The sequence below is a fragment of the Zonotrichia leucophrys genome, chromosome Z, assembly GCF_028769735.1.
Source record: "Zonotrichia leucophrys gambelii isolate GWCS_2022_RI chromosome Z, RI_Zleu_2.0, whole genome shotgun sequence".
Classification (NCBI taxonomy): domain Eukaryota; kingdom Metazoa; phylum Chordata; class Aves; order Passeriformes; family Passerellidae; genus Zonotrichia; species Zonotrichia leucophrys.
In genome coordinates, this window is record NC_088200.1 from 52,245,422 (window position 1) to 52,263,299 (window position 17,878).

The following is a 17,878-nucleotide window of genomic DNA, read 5'->3' on the forward strand; positions in this document are numbered from 1 at the left end:
TTGGACCAGAACAGAAAAGCATGACCAAAACTTTTAAACAGCTCTTAAAATCAAATTCTCTTCTTGTTAGGAGACATAATGATGCTACTATATATATAACAGATTGCTTAACATGCCTGTTAAAACAATCTAAGCAATAAGTTTGTTTATGACAGGTTTCATTATGATCTTCTAGTATATTATAATCAAAATACAGTAGCATCATATTTTCACAATAAATGCATGTGCAGAACAGAGCAAAATCTCTGACCACAGAGGAAAAGGAAAGAAATTTCCCAAGTATAGTTTGCCAGATCTTTGTACTGTTAATTCATAATGTCTTTCCCTGCTTTTTTGGTTTGTTTTTCTTTTGGGTTTTGGGGTTTTTTTTTGGTTTTGGGTTTTTTGGGTTTTTTGTTTGTTTGGTTGGGTTTTTTTGCGGGGGGGGGGGGATGGGACGGGACTGTATTTGATTTCTTCTGAAAACATAAAATAAAAAAAAGAAAAGAGAAAAAATGAAGAAAGGTAAATTTTATCAGAACAACTAGAACTTTGTTTCTCTGGATCAAAAACACAGCTCCACACACAGATCAGCAGCTGCTCCAAAGAAACATGCCCATTACCACACCGAGGAAGTGAAGAACTCTTATTACATGTTGTTACATTGCAATAAAATATGCTCTGGAGCAATGGTCTCCTACATAGAGGTTAAGCACACCTCAGGGGTACAAGGAGGAAAGCTTTAGTTAAAAGTATTTTATTTACCACCTAAAAGTACTAAGAATTACAACTTTACTAATACATAACATATCTTGACACTGCACTGTCATCTGTGTGTATGCCGGACAGTCACACTCAAGGCAGACAGAACACAAGGAACCCTTGGGGAAGACTGGGTGCTTCACAATGCAGAAGGGAGTTGACAGTGATGCCCCCACTCCTTTAATTTTCAGTGTATTGACATTTACATGTGCCCAGTAAAGCACATCTGTAGACTGTATTACCTATTTGCAACTAAACTAACTCTCACAAAATGACCTGGTCTCTCAAAAATGGTCTGGAAAAAAAACCAATGCAGATCGAAGGTAACACAAATGATACAAGCACAAACAGACAAGTTCCAGAGGTGATACTTCTGCTTCTAGTCCAAGTCCTTCATCAACCACTTTGCATGGTAATATCATCGACAAGGTGGTCGATTTGAGAAAAAGTTGGTCAAAAAAAATGAAAACAGTCAAAGTAAGTACTTGAAATACAAATCTACTAGTGCTATTTCTAACAATGAACCTCTTTTTAAGTGTATATTGTACCTTTAGGCATTAGCTAACAATTATACAGAGCCACACGGATCAACAGGGCATTTACAAATTAGCCATCCAGGACATGAAGAACAACCTTTTTAAGTTTTTTCAGCAATGTTTGAAGTCTTGTGATATTCAAACCATTATTTCACAGATTTCACAGAAAACACTCTGAAGTTTGAAGAAGAATGCCAAAGGCTTGAAGAAACAAATATTAGAACAAGTTATGGGTTGTGGGAGACTTGAAAGTAGAAGTGCTCCTAATCCTGTCTCAGTTTAAGATATTTGCTAGATTTTTTTTACATTATTAAGCACATAAAGAACAACTTTTTAATCTCTGATAAAAAGATGTAATAGAAATGGCAGCTGCTCAACAGTAAAGTGTTCCTTTATTTAAAGTTCTGTTTTGTGAAAAAACTGTACAAGTGTAACCATTGATGAAGCGGCTGCTTTGAATAGAAACCCTTAGACAAAAGGGATCTAAGGATAAGGTTACAGCAAGAGTGAAATTTATTCACTGGATCACTCATGTGCAAGCTGGTGTGGCAAATAAACTGGAGACAAAAGCACACAAAGTCCTACATTGTCATCAATGTAGTAATTGTATAAAAACAAGACCTTTCAATATTAGAATCTTTACAGTACTTTGGAAATAGATGGGGAGTTACCATGAAAGTCTGTTATGCTACAGGGGTTCACTGGTTATCCCACATGAAACTTACATTTTTCTTCCATGGAAAGAAAAGCAGTTGCTCCACATCTCCTGACCTTTTCTGTGACAAAAAGGGGCTACCAGTACTATGCCAATATTTTTGAAAAATAAAAACATTCAATGTGTCTCTTCAAGATAAAGGTATTGTTCTAATAATAAGCAAGAAAAATTTCCTTTTAAAATAAAGGCATTTGGAGCATTTTGAAAGCAGAAGTTTGAAAATGTTTCCATCATCATGCACTTTTGTTGCAAAAAGAAGCGTGGAAGTCTCAGCCATAAAAACCTCTACAATTTGTACACTTCCATAGGGAAGTAACTTTCTAACCCATTTAAAAAAATTTTCCAGAGGGAAGTTTTTTAATCAATTTGTTAACACAAAAATTCAAGACCTTTCAATGAGTTTGCAAATCCAACTGACTGACATCGGGGAAAATGGAAACTTCCTAGTTGAGCATTAACCTGAATATTAATACACCTTTGCATAAGTAGTGGGCAGGACAGAAAAACAAGGATCATTATTTCGTAAGCACAGCCTTCGACACACTTTCCATTTGGACAAATATCTTTGTGAGGTATCTATTTCAGTAATGACAGATACTAGAAACAGATATTAAATACATATTGAAGTTTAAAATCAAGACAAATTAACTTAGAACCAAATCCTAAAATCTCTGTACCACCGTGTTGAACAAAAATTCCTAAAAATAATGAGGCATCAGGTATTTCTGAGCATCATTAACTAATTTTCTACCGGGAACAGAAAAATACTTTACATTACTCATAAAAATATTTGAAAATTGTTTATCTCATCTGTAACTTACCTTTTTACATTTTTATTGTGTACTTAATTAGCAGAGTAGTACATATAATAATTTATATAGAGTAAGGGTGTGTGCTTAAAATATTTTTTTTGCATCCAGGTCTAGATTCCCCAGCACAGGAAACCACAGAGCTGTTGGAGTGAAGAGGCCACAAAGATGACTGAAGGACTGGAGCACCTCTGCTGTGAAGACATGCTGAGAGCTGGGGTTGTTTGGGGTTGTTCAGGGTTGTTCAGGCAGCAGAAAAGAAGGCTCTGGGGTGAGCCCTTCAATATACAAAAAAGACTTTTAGGATAGGAGGCAGCTTTTCACCAAGGTATGTAGCAACAGGACAAAGAGTAAGAGTTTTAAAATGAGAAGAGTAAAGTTTAGTTTGAACAAAGGGAAGAAAATCTCTGCAATAAAGGGTGGTGAGGCACTGTCACAGGTTGCCCAGAGAAGCTGTGGATAATTAATTCCTAGAAGTCCTGGATATGTTCAAGGTCAGGGTGGATAGGGTGGCTCTGAGCAACCTGCTCTAGTGAAAGATGTCCCTGTCCCACAACCTTTAAAGGTCCCTTCCAACCACTCTGTGATTTTGAGATTCTACTTCAAAAATCCAATCCATTGCAGGGATACTATAAGCAGTAATAAATTTGACAACTGCTACTTTTAACACTAATATATCTGTATTCTATTCCATAGATCAAGTTTAAGACATTCTAAGCTGGGATCATGCAAAACTTACCCAACTGCAGTCTGGCCTGCAGCAAAAAAAGATTATCCTGCATAAAAGCCCAGGCTTGAATTACAAGAAATTCAAGAATACAAGAAAAATTGAATTTTCTACATAAGCTTCCTCAGAAAAAGCTATTAATTCTGCAGTAGTGTTCAGATCAGAAATTACTCTCAGTGTTTTTTGTACTTTCATTCTCCACTTCTCCACCCCAGTGGATAACATGTCAGGAACCCATGGAACATCTAAGCAAAGCATGTTTTTCACCACTCTTGATAACACAAACACAACACAACAGAACAGGAATCCAGGTACTGTCATCCAAGACTAGGATAAACCCACTTCTGATCTGAAGCAGCCAAGGCACAATAGTGAACTTGGAAAAACAGACACGTACTCACAAAACCTAGAAAGCTTGGTATTTATATTTATTATGCATTAGGAAGCTTATTAACTTAAAAACCAAAAACCAACCTGCATAAGTACAAAAGGTTTCTTATCTGTGCTCAACATGGAACAAGTTTCAAAATATATATTTTTAAAATTTGTTCAGTCAATACACAAGCCTTTTAAAAAACTGTATAACTGTCTGTACCCTCATTACATTTATAAATACATGATTTACACAGCACCCCATCCGGAAAAATTAAAACTCCTTACAAATATCTACATATATTGTATACATATAAAACATTCATAGGAGTACTTCATCAAAGTTGGGTTTAATAGTCCATTTACACTGCAGCAAAATACATATAAATCTCTGTGTTCTTCATAAAATGTCTCTAAAAATTAGCACATTTGTTTATAATTCATCGCTCCTCTGAAGCATCTTTTAGAAAAAAAGATATTCATATATCTATGATATTCAGCAGGTAAGACAGTGATATGAAGGCTGAATATGACTAATAACTGAACACTAAGAAGCAGTTAAGGCAGCGGTCAAAGGAATTAATAGGAAAAATTAGTTTATATGGCAGATAAAGTGACAAAATGCAGTACATACATATATATTTTGATGTAAAGTACTCTGGCACCCACTCAGAATTGTCTATTTCTGACACTGCTCATTTTAATATTAAAATATATTTTTTATAAGCAAAATATTAATGGGACCTGGCTCTTCGGTGCCATGTGGATTTGTTTTAACTGCACATAACTGATTATTGCAGAATGTGGCTTTAAGGTTTCTGCATGACCTTTATTCATGGCTAAGTACTATCCTGTGTGATCACACACATTCACAATTCTGCCATCTCATTTTCATCACTGCTTTCTGGTAACTACTGGAGTTCTTCCTAGTAAATAATACTTGAGAATTTCATCGATAACCACTATCTCAGGTACCAAAACTATATAGAGATCAGTGCCTCCCATGCTATGAAGACAACATGTGGCATAGATGCAGACAAAAAGGCGTAAGAAATGTAAAAAAACCTGTTGTAGTGATGGCTGAAATTGTTCTGACTCAAACCTGTTTATTTTGCATTAATTTGCAATTTTGGGAACTAAACATTCAAACTTCAAAAAGAAAATCTGTCTCTGTATTCAGGTTTTTACCCAACATCAGAATTTGACACAGCATTTGCAGTCCAATACTAGGTAGAATCACACCAGCTTGTGACCTGCTGTTCTAAAAAACCACTCCTGCATGCATGACATCAACCTCAGGCAGCATACAGCAAGTGACCTCCTGTCACAGCTGCCTTCTCCTGAAAGGCAGGATACTCTGTACCTCCCATCAAGCTTCCAGAGCCACAATTCAGTGCATGAATTTGTTCCATTGGCCCCTCAGAATTTAGCCTTCATACAGTGCTATCCTGCAGCAATGGTTCAATGTCCTCTTCATTACTTTGGTCTAGGTTGTTACTCTGACTACTGCTGATGCTGTTGCTGTGTTTTTTGGTACTGCTGGCTTTGTTCTCAGGAATAAATAAGGCAACTAGAAAAGCCAGGAGAACAATGCACGCTCCAATCAGGAAGGCGGGACCAGGAACGATCGCTCTCTACAGGAAAACAAGCATAATAAAGAATTCATGTTTCAGACACTGACTTCTGCATTATGAACTACACCACTAAGGCAGGAGATCATGAGAGACACATTTATGGGGACTATAAAATTTTTGCAAACAGATTCATATGTGCACTTTAAAGTGAATTTTCTACATCTAAAATCCCCACAAATTCCTCACCTGATCTCCACGCTGATTGAAAAATGAAAAAACACATAAAATTTTCAATTGAAAGTATGATTGCCTAGATAATGAAACAGATGTTGACTTGATGCTTTTTTGTAATTTATTTTTTTGCTTTAGGCAATATGCTTGTTAAATCAACAAGACTCCTCTGAACATTAATAGAATAAGATTTCAACATCCACAAGTACAAGTCTCAATAACCTCAGCTTCACTTTTCCATGGCTGAGATATCTAGAATCAAGTTAGCCAAATAAACAAGCATCCCAAAAAAAAAATCAATATATGGGTGAGCAAAATAGCAGTGAGACCATTCTCACTGCAGACACGTGTTACTCATGTATGATAACTCAGTATTTGGAGTTATTGTCTCTTGCTTCTAAGCAGTTTATTTTAAAGTTCAAAACCAAAACTTATCCACATTTCATAAACCCAACTAAAAACAAACATCAGAAAGGTTTTAACATAAATTTTAATCAGCCAGGTTTGATGGCAAACCTCTACAAAAGAAAAATGTCAGCAATCCAGCTTTTTTTTAATCTTTAACAAATTTTCTGTATCTGTGTTAAACTAAAACTAGATAAAACCAAAAGTGAAGCTTGTCAATCCTGTGTACTTTTATTCTACCAAATGAAATGTAGGAAGTTCTTCTCAAATAAAGTGGGAAAATACCTGAACATAAGTATACAGTAACCGGGTATTTCCCTTGCCTCAATTCTTGTTACAATCAGAGGCCTAAATTTTCAGCTGATGGTCTGCACATATAAACAAATCAAAAATACATTTTGATGATATTAAATCTTCAAGAGGTGCTACACACACAAATACTCAAAGAAGAAATGAACTTCCACAAATTAATACACCCTCATTTGCAGTATAACAGCTAATTCATCTGAGCAGCTTTTGAGTATTAACCACATAATTGTGGTTTCACTGAGAGGAGTGAAAATCTTTCAAAAGCTGCCCTTTGTCATTGCATTGCCAAGTGTTATTACTACTCTCCAACACATCCGACAACTCCTCTGTTTGCTGTAATATGTGGAAAATCAGAATGATGCAACTTCACTCAAAACTTTAGTTCCAGTAAATTTACATCAAAATAAGTTACCTGGCACTGTTACAATACCGAAACCAATGCTGCTGCTACCGTAAATCTAAGTATTTACGATCACATTTAAATTATCTTAATCTGAATTATTTAATAAATCTGAAAAGTGAGAATTAAGAACAAGAACATCTTGTTCTTAAACGACTTAATTCTCACTTTCCAGGTTTATTAAATAACTAAGATTTTAAATCAACCAAAAAGACAGATTTCTGGCACAATGAATTCTACACACGAAACTCCACACCAAATTTTGAACTAACCTTATTACTGGGATTCTGCTTTGTTTCAGTTTCAGAAGTGTTATCAGGTAGGAATTCATTGAATTCCACATGGAAGACAAAGAAAATAAGGCCATACAGTGCTGGTCCCAGGCCATTGCACAGTCCTCTTATTCCAGTTATTATTCCTTGGACAACACCTAATGAGGAAAAAAAAAACAGTAGGATTTTCTTTTTTTAAGCAAGGAAGAAATGCTCAGAGCCAAGAGCTCTGAGTGTATTCTAATAATTGTTCCAAAATAGAGCATATCATAATTATTTCTACATTCTAAGATGTAAGAAGTTTATTGAAGACAAATCTGTTGGATTCAAATAATCCTCTGCACACCATAGTCCTGTCACTATATTTGCAGATTACTGGAAGAATTATTATTTTTATTATTGGATAATATTTCATTATTATGATAAAGAAATGTATGTGTAGGTTTAGTTTTTAATATTAGAGTTCTTCCACTCTCACCCAAAGCCTGCAATGAAGACAATGAAGATAGCATTTAAATGTGGTTCCCATTCAATTTATTTTCAAGTGAAATTTAGAATAATGCACCTAAGTGTTAAGAATTGTGATTGGGAAAATACGCACAAATTGTGACCAGTATTTATTTAAATACCAAGTAACCTATTCAGGGCAGTAAATTAAGTAAACAGCAGTAAATTCACAATACTTGACTGACTGCACTTTTATAATGGATTCTTTTTAAAGCTTGATTAATCAAAGTGCTATAGGTACACTTCTGTTTTGATTTCATTAAGTAATTGTGGCAACAGTGCAAAAAGTGTTTTGATGATATTAACTTCACATAATAAGAGTCTAAAAATGCTATTTGACAATATTAATAATCTGCTTCATCCTTAAGGCGGTAACTTGTAAAATGGGAGGAAAAGAAAACACGTAAAAAAAGTTTTTACTTCATGGGTTGATGATATGAAAGTTTAAAATCTTCATGCCACTAGGTGGCAAAACCTCAGTCTTGAAAGCCTTAGCTATTAACACCAGTTTCCTCTATGTAAAATCAAAGTTCAATTGCTTCTGTCAGCTTAACTAAACCAGTAATTTCCTGATGTAAACAGAAGTCTTTAAAAATCTTTAAATGTCTCAAAAAAATGGGAGAGAGGGGAATAATTACAAAAGCCCATGTAAAACACCATCTTTTGCATCCTATAATAGAAATCCACCTCCTGGAACAGTATCTCCTTGGTAATTCTCAGATTTCCTGCATTTACCTACTTCATGTTGTACAAAGCTAAAGTATAACTGATACTCAAAATTTATATGTAAGCATTTTTTAATGAGAATACTAAATTCAAGTTCGAGAACAATACGAAGTCTTTCTACCAGTGTTCTAATTTGTGATGACTTCTCATTTCACTTTAAAGGAGGAGTAATTTCTGACTGTACATTGCTTTTCATATCAAAAACAGTAAATTCTGTGTTTTCTCAGTTTAACTGGTTACGTTGGCATCCTTTTCTATTCCTGGAAAATCTAAAGTACTGTATCAAATAGGGCCAACTTTTCTACAAAAAAAATAAAACTTCTTTCCTACATTTATTTCAATCTGGTAAAATGTGTAACTAAAAAGGTAGTATTGTTACATTAATCCTCACTGTTTACTTAGAGAATACTGCATATAATAAAAGGAAGAGAAAAAAAGAGAATGTTTTTGTTGCCTTCATAATACTTTTACAGAAAGAAAGACAAGAAGTAGCTAATCAGAAATTATGTCTTTTACAATGTAAATATGATAAATTTGTGCACTTCCTTCCTCCCTACATGGATTAGCAGACTTCCACAGGTACTACCAAGTGAAAACACACAAAGATAACTTGAAAAGTGCACCTAGGTAACTCTTCTGCTTTCTAGAGAAAAAAGCAGTCTGATGCAAAAACAGCAATTTATCAAATACTCACCTTGTTGATCTGCCTCTGCATTTCGTGAAACCAGAGCACTTATTGCTGGAAATGTAATGCTTGACATCGCTGCTACAGCTCCCGCTGCCCACATCATCCTGTGTTAAATACATAATTTGAATTAAAAATGACACTGCCCTTATAATTACTCCCCACACTCCCACAAGAGCACCCTTATTTAACATTTCATTCCTTTTAAAATATACATACTCAAACACCTAAAGAACTGGAAATTATCTGGTTATCTTCCTGCTCCCTTCCCATATATTATTCTGAACTTGCTGGAAGAGAAGCGCATTGGATTTGATTTTATCCTAGCAGAGAAAAAAAACAGGAATGGGAGGAAAGCAGGCTTTCCTCTCCAAACATTGTACAAAGGAACAATTTCCCAGGGTGTTCCAGAGAGATAATTCTCTAGTTTCTACAACTGACTAGGAAGTACTCTTGATAAATGACAAGCACTCCTCCCTCTCAGTAGGACACACTTTGTAAAGAGTAAGATTTTCTAGCTTATGGTTCCAATTGTCTCTACTTAAAGACAGAAGAAACTCTAGACAGTTTCCAACAGAAGAAACTGTAGATAGTTTCTAAGACCGATGATAGTTGGAGTAAGAAAATGTGTTACAAAAACAAGTATAGGTCCAATACCTAATGGGTAAAATCGATCCAGTGGAATTACTAGAGATAACATGCTACTTATTAGCTTGTGAGTTTAAGAAAAAGTTTTAACCACATTCATAGACTTAATAGTCAGTGGAACAAAATGTTGCCAAGACTCCCTTTTCAAAAGAGCTGTAAGTACACAAAATTCTATCATTCCAACATATGCAAAATACAGACCAAATTTTGGTAGAGTAATGAAAATGGGAATACTTAATTCACAGAACATTCAAATACCCATGACAACAACAGTAGAATTTGTCGGGGGAAAGAAAAAACCTTTCAGCTCCTTAACAAGTGTCTACATAGCAAAACGCATGCTTACCAATACTGAGATCCAAAACCATACCAAGCCAGCTGAAAGATCTGAAAGCCAAGACCAAGGAGAACTGTGTTTTTGTTCCCTATAGTTCTCATCAAGATACTGAGAAACAAAGTCTGCAAGAGAAATAAGTTCAACCAAAAGTTGTTTTAAAAAGTCAGACTTGCTAAAGTAATTTCTCCCATGCAAAGTAATTCAGAGGACCTTTCAAATGATGAGAAAATTCACAACATTTGTCCTCTTTCTCCTCCTGTGTTAAGCCCAAAATACAGATAATTAATTTAAACATTTAATGTACAGATATTCTTAACACTTAAAGGGTTACTACTTTGGGACATCCAGAACCATATGTACTGCCTTCTCTATGTATATTAGATGACAGTGTCTACTTCCAATGCAAATAGGCTTTCATTTTCACCTCTACAAGCCCTATTGTATTATGGAATAGAGCACTCCACAAAATAAAAGCAGTTACCAAGCAAAAACAGTGCAGGCTGGACACAATTTGAATTTACCAGTATTTACAAATACTAGAGAAAAAAAGACTGCTACCTCAGAAGAAAGTAAACTCCTTAGGTCAGCTGAATTATTTTGCAAATTTACATTTAAACTTACTGTAAGTTTAAGTAAATCCTGCTGCTTTGTCACCTTCATCACATACACTGAAATTTGGTCAATTCCTAGGCACCATTAATTACATTTTCTACTGACTCTTTACATAACTGACATGACCTTTTCATTTGCACATGAAAGCTAATCCTAATCAAAGATCAGTATTTCCATTTTTTAGAAGTGTTACTGCTGAGGGGAAAGGAGATCCCAATTCAGATACAAGACACTCAGGGCAAGAAGCAGACACTTCCTGGTAAAGTCCACATGGACAACTTGATTCAGTTAATGGACCACACACTTTAACAGGAGAAACTCAGCAATGCTTCAGTAAAAATACAGAGAAAAGGAACCAGGACTGCAGAGCAGAATACACTTCCTCTCTTCTCTTCCTGATTGTCTGTCTGAGATGGAGTTGATTTTCCCACAGCAGCTCTCTCTGGTCTGTGGGTAGCTGGAAAGGTGGTGTTAACACACCAGTGCTTTGGCTGCTGCTGAGCAGTGCTGGCACAGCATCAGCGTTGTCTCTCAACAATCCCCCCATATCAGCAGACTGGGAATGGGTAAGATCCTGGGAGGGGACAAAACTTGGCCCACTGACCCAAACTGACCAAAGGGACAACTCATCCCATATGGTATCAGCTCAGATACAAAAGCTAGAAAGGGAGGAGGAATGGGGCATTTGTTATTGATGATGTTAGCTTTTTAGAGCAACTGCTATGTGTGTGGAAGTCCTGCTTCCCAGGAAGTGGCTCAACACTGCTAGCTCATGGGAGGCAGAAAGTAAACCTTTTTTTTCCCCCTGTATGTGCACCTAAACTTTTGCTTTTGCTTTAGTAAGCTACCTTATCTCCTAAGAGTTGTTTTTTACCTTAACTTTTCTTCCCTGTCTGTCTGGAAAGGGGAGTGCTGGAGCAGCTTGGTGGGCATCTGTCATCCAGCCAAGGACAACTGCTCACCCTAGCTTTCTTGTTTCTCATTTCTAGTTTGAATGCTACACAGAAAAAATACGGTAATTCTACCTTCAGTTCTTTCTTACCCAACATGCCAACACAAGTCAGTATTTATGAAGCAAAGATTATGCCAATAAGCCTAGATTGCTAAGCTGTACTCTTCAAAAAGCTCAAAAATCAAAAGATTTTCCTCATTTTAACACTGAAAATTATAAACCAGAAGGAAAACCATTGTAGAGATTTTTAGAAAAATACTGGTCTGCATAAAGTATGACTGGTAGATGTGAGTGCACACAATAGCCTCAGAAAAAACCACAGCACAAAGATTAAAATAATTTCTTGAATTGCTAAGGAAGGCCACAACTGACACCAGGAAAACTGGTAAACATTGATGAATGTGCTGTTTACATCAAAACAGTAAGACCTTCATTCAGCTAAGAATGGCAGCAAGGGTACAACATACTCTATATGCCATTCCTCCTCTTGTCATCAGAACAGGAAGACAAACTGCATCCATAAAGATACCAAAGATCGCACAATAAAAACCTGGATTTACAAAAGACATAAAGGATTTGTTGAAAAATCAGCTCACTGTTGCCAATTAAGAAATATGACAAGAAGATAACAGGCCTCACAGCTCCTCAGCCTCCAAGCTGAGCCTAAGTAACCCTGGAAAGACTGCCTGTATGCAAGTTTGATAGCACAAACCAACTGAGCAGGTGCAAGTAGCATGACCTTTATTTAAAATAAGGCACTTCCCTTTCAGAATGCCTTGCATTTAGTAACAAATTTCCTGTATTGTTTTAATAATTTTAAGTCAGAGTTCCAAGGAATTTACTGATCCAAGTCTAGCAAATTTTATCTTTCTGATATCCAGATGCAGTATTACTAAGGAAAGCTTACACAACGTAAGAAATTTACATGGACTGTATCACGAATACAACATTTAGTGAATGCAAGATACACTGACATTAGAGCAGGTAAAAAGTTTTTAGATGAGCTTAAATGAAGCATTAAGAAACAGAGCTTACCTGAGCTATTATGGACAGAATGCCCACCACAGCTATAAATGTCGCAATGCTAACAGATCCAAAGCCTATAACCTGTAGAGAAGCAGAAATTGTGTGAAACAAATGCCAAACACAATCCAGGACAATTACTAGCAGGGAATATCTTTTCAATGAAAACACTCATCCCTGCTTATACTCTAGATTTATACAGGATCCATTCAGGAAGTGTCCACTTTCAAGAATGATCCCTAACTTGACTCTTTGCCAAGAAAAGTATAAAGGGGAAAAAAAAACCTGCCTTAAAAAAAGGAGACAAAAGAAGTCCTAGATCTGGAAACTAAAGTTCTCTATCCCTCCCCAAAACACACCAGGTCTTTGACAGGCAAGATCCCACTTCAAGACAGACTCAGAAACTGCTGTACTAAATGAGAACAAAGGCCTGCTTAAGGTAAACACGTGCTTAAAATACTGCAGGGTTCATGCATCAGGAGTCAAGTGTTACTCAGTTTTTGGCTTAGCAAATCACCCTGCTTTTAATTTTAAAGTTTTTACTTTGGCAGAAAGCAGGCCTCTAAGCAAAGCCTATAACAACAAAGAAGTCATAGGGAATACTTATTTAAACATCCTTAGTAAGGTGCGAAGAGATCAACATTTACCTGTCTCAAGTACAGAAAGAAACTAGAATACTGGCCAGCCTCAGGCAGATATGAGAATAACACTGTAATGCAGATTGGGAGAACTGTAGGGTCTTTTCTAACCTTTTTCAGAGACTAAAACAAAAGAACAAGGCAGGTATTAAAACATAGTACAAAGCCTATGAAACCATAAAGAAAGAAGGTATATTCCCTTTTTTTGCATGCATATACATCAAAACAATTACACATGGACACTGTTAAGTTGAACATTAGGTCACAAACAATCTCTTTATATACAGTTTGGGGAACTCAATTCTTCAGTAAAGTTTCCATCGAGATTTTTGAAGCTACTGTTCAGTAACAAGTCAAAACTACTCCCCAAAAACAGCATTACATAATTGTAATAACTGATGTCTTCTAATGGACCTCCACAGTAATTATTTGTTTTGAAAGATACTAGCAAATAATATACATTTCTTACACTTGTTCACCAATTATAATTATAATTAATTACTTTAAGGAACAAATAAATTGCGGAAAACAAATTCTGTAACTGCAGTCTTTCAAGCATGCCATTCATCTCTCAATATTCACAACCAGTTCCCAGCAGGACAGATTTTGAGAAGAAAAATCACTTCTTCCTTTCTTAAGATATCAAGGTGTAATGAAAAGATAAAATAACTGAGTACATGTGAGTGAGTGAAGTTACTACAAAGACTGCATGGTATGTTTTAGCCCTTCCTATATATGCCTACAAAAAGATCAGGCTTTATAGATCCAATCTCTATTAGAAATAAATCGTACATAACCAAAAGTGGAAAGCAAGAGTGCAGAGACATACTGCCAAAAGTACAGTCATAAAGTGAGTATGCAAAAACTTAAAATATTGGGGCATAAGAATTCAGCAATTCTGTTCGCAATAAAATAGAGCACCTAAGTTAGGAAGTTAAAGTATTGTACCGTTGGATTTCACACCAAACATCATTTTCAAATCTAGAATTATTTCATCCACAAAGTTTGGTTTGATTTTGTTTTTTAAATGTAGTTAGATCTTTATGGGCAAGAGCAGAGAACGGAAACTACGGCATACCCAACAGTCAAGCTACCAGTAAGGCTGAAGACTTCTCAAGCTTACAAACTGAAATGAATAATTATTACTTATCAATCACCAAACAGTTACTAACAACTTATTGAAGTGCATCTTACTGCAAAAGGATCTGCCTGTTCCCATGATATAGAAGATCCCCATGAAGTAGGTCTTATTTTTTCCGGCAGAGATTCTGGTACAGCTAGCAGGATGAAAAAGATGTCCACGACAGCCACCAACGTGGCCACCAGTACAACCAGACTATCCCCGTAGGTGGCAGACAGGAATGCTCCAATGGCAGGACTAGTCACCAAACTTGCCGCAAAGGTGGCAGATACCTATGCACAACAGTTCACAAACTCATCAAAGTGGTTATTCTCCCATTACAGAAAAAGGAAGTAACTTGCTCTCCACCCCTCCCTAGAAGTGTCATTGAAAAAACACCCCAGTAAAAATTCAAATAAAAAATCCAAACCAAACAAAAAAGTAAATAAACCACATACTATTTACAACAATAAGTATGGGTCCCAAATACAGTATCTACTGCCTTCTCAACAGCACACCATACTAGACAGGATTTGCACTCCAAGATCAGGTTTGGCTCAAAGGAAAATGGCTCTTACCTTCAAATAGACTAAAATCTTTATTTTGCTTTCTAATTATGAATTTGAAGTGATTTCACTGAAAAAGTTGTCAGTACATTTAAATGCCTGCTTAAAAGAAGTTTAAAAGCTAAGGACATCTATCAATAGACCTCCAAAATGTAAAGTAATACAGATATTAGGAAAGCACACTAAGCAGGAATTATATTACCTCTGAATGGACTAGTTTGTACTAACCAAGTTATTTTCCTCCTCTTTTGATCGTGAAGAAGGATCATATCTAAGTTATTAAAAATACTGTTTTATGCATTTTCATCCCTTCTTACCATTCTAACAATAGAAAAGGCCATTTTATACCAAAATGAAGTCATATGAACTATATATGCAACTAAGGGGTGATGGAAAACTATTGCTAAATTATATTACTTGCATTGTCTTTAACATTTAATGTTCTGTTTCCAAAATTAAAGACATTCTTTCTTACACATGCCCTGTATGCAAGTTGTCAAATTTTAATTCTGCTCCCATGAGCACGCAGCACTCCGTTCACTGTGTGAATGCTAATCCAGCGTTCTGAGCTGTGGTACACTTCTTTATCAAACTCTTTAATCAGGAAACAATCTTACATCAAAACACAACTTCAATATGAAGGTCATAATCTGACCTTTTGCCCCAAATTGAGCATATCTTACCAGTCCGTAGGCTGTAGTTCTTTTATGTTCTTCTGTTACATCAGCTACATAGGCAAATATTACAGAAAAGGTAACAGAAAATATTCCACATACTGAAATCATAGCGAAGTACCACCTAATAATTTAAAAGCAACAATTAGAAAATTTGAACTAAGATCTCTTGCTTTTTTTCTTACTAATAAGCAAGTTTGTGTTTAAGTCTAGGAGGAGGGTTCTTTGAAAACTAACACAGAACTTTATTGGAGATGAATGAATGACTGTACAGTCTCACTTAAATACTGGAAAACAGCATTTAAATTATTTTATATTCTTCTGTTTACTATACATCAGCCTAAAAGAAGAAGTGGTCCTTTGAGGACATGGTACCCATAGATTTTTACCCTCTCGAGTTCAAGATATGAAAAATTAACTATCTTAGAAGTTATTTCATCGGACATATAATACTGTGGAACCTGAACTCTGAATGCATTCAGACTGTAAACAAAATTCTTTTGTAATTCTTCCAAGTTTCACAATTAATGTAAATGCAACTAAAGTCGTAACTGAGCAGTACTAACTTGGTATCAAAGTACTAATCAAACAGGTAAAAGATCTCACTTGCAACAATTATACTTTTCTTTAGCAAATAAATGATAAGGTTCATTTAGCTTTAAAAACAAATTTATTACTGTCAGTCATTAAGGGAAAAAATTAACAGCTGGTCTTAAAATAGAGTTAGATGGGATTGTCAAATCCTTGAAAGAAATGCTTTATACTTGTATGAATATAGTTCATATTCCATTATTTCTACTTTTAGGACACACAGTTTGAATACATCTTGAACAGAAAATCTCCAGAATAATGCAATCATGTCTTGAAAGGAAAGCTGCTTTCTTCTTGTCTTATTGTCCCTTTCCCATTTCCCCAGACATCTCCTCTGAATACCTGCTCTCCTGACAAGACTGCTACTCCAGTTTGTACCACTTACCATGGGCTTATTCGCATTAATGGAATTGGGACACAGGTGAAGAAAACTGTAAGAAGAAGAAAATATTTTCTTCCCCAAGCATCTGAGAGAGCACCTATTAGTGGAGCACTGAGAAATGACAAAAAGCCCTGTGACAGAAGAAAAACAATTAGTATGTCAGCAGCTACATTTCCAAGGCTCACTTTACAATATAAGAAAAGAATAAAATAGATAACTGAAAATTGGCATTATTTGTTCTACAGTCTAGTTTTCTGTGATTCTGATGCTTTATGTTTCAAATCAAACTTGAGTGAATTTTAAAAATAAAAAAAAAGAGACAGCATATGTTTTTTCAAGCACCATTTGATGCAGTATAGTAGTAACACAGACTGCAAAATGTTTAACATCTCCAAAATACAGTCTAGTTCCACAAAAGACATTACCTTAGTCTCTATCAAGAGACTCAGTGCTAGATTTCAAACCCAAGTTGCCCTCTAATTTGGACTGTCCTAGGAGAGAGCTTTGGGTAACGTAACTGCTCTCTGAACAAATTCAACAGCTTAAATTAAAATAAACACTTACTGCTTTATACTACATATTCATCCTGTACCATACATCTGTAAATAGCAAGAACTATTAAGATCATTTGAGCAGGCCTAGCAACTTGAGATCATGGGACACCATAATGAGATTCCTGCAGACTCACATGTACAGTAAAAACAGAAAAAATTAACCAAGCATCAAATACTAGATTTTTCCAGAATTTCATGAAGTCCTAGAATCTAGGCCTCATATTCATTTTATTACACAGGAGAATTAAAATAGGAAAGGATTTCACAGGTTTGTTAATTGGGGAACAGTTCCTCCTAGTTAGTACATTCTTCATTTATCAATCCAATTGCGCCGTAAGTCCAAACATTAGTAAATGCATGGTTCTGTTAGCACCTTAATACCCTGGAAGCCTACTCTGGCTAACTTTAGCTTACCTCTCTTATTCAAATGTAGTCACACAAGTTTAACATATGCATACAGACTTGCTATACTAAGTTACTGTTCTGTCAAATCCTTACAAACAAACCTGATTTTCAACATTTTCAGTAAGTAGACTGAGACCAAAAGCTGTAAAGCCAGACTACCTGATCCTTGGAAAGTTACATGTCTTACTCAATTGAAATTACATTTTCTGTTCCTTAGAATCAGATTTCAGCGCCACACGAACTAACATGTTTTGCTGTCAAAAACATTTCCAATGTTTCACAAACAAAGTTTTAAAGAAAAAAGACACAGAAGTACAAGATCTCCCTAGCCTTTGATCTCCAGTTTATTAGACCTGTTAGAGCAATC

At 35.6% G+C, this 17,878-nt stretch overlaps 1 protein-coding gene across 1 annotated transcript in view; it reads right to left on the reverse strand.

Moving 5' to 3' along the window:
• Positions 1 to 3,951: 3,951 nt before the first annotated feature.
• The window catches only part of LOC135459934 (hippocampus abundant transcript-like protein 1), a 28,871-nt gene continuing 14,944 nt past the window's right edge, over positions 3,952 to 17,878 (reverse strand). The window contains exons 4-12 of the mRNA XM_064736427.1: positions 16,556 to 16,683; positions 15,589 to 15,703; positions 14,414 to 14,632; positions 13,229 to 13,342; positions 12,594 to 12,665; positions 10,004 to 10,116; positions 9,019 to 9,116; positions 7,092 to 7,249; positions 3,952 to 5,534 (exon numbers count right to left, since the gene is read on the reverse strand). Coding sequence (XP_064592497.1) covers positions 5,334 to 5,534; positions 7,092 to 7,249; positions 9,019 to 9,116; positions 10,004 to 10,116; positions 12,594 to 12,665; positions 13,229 to 13,342; positions 14,414 to 14,632; positions 15,589 to 15,703; positions 16,556 to 16,683 — 1,218 coding nt within the window. The 3' untranslated portion in view covers positions 3,952 to 5,333. The remainder of the gene's footprint in view (positions 5,535 to 7,091; positions 7,250 to 9,018; positions 9,117 to 10,003; positions 10,117 to 12,593; positions 12,666 to 13,228; positions 13,343 to 14,413; positions 14,633 to 15,588; positions 15,704 to 16,555; positions 16,684 to 17,878) is intronic.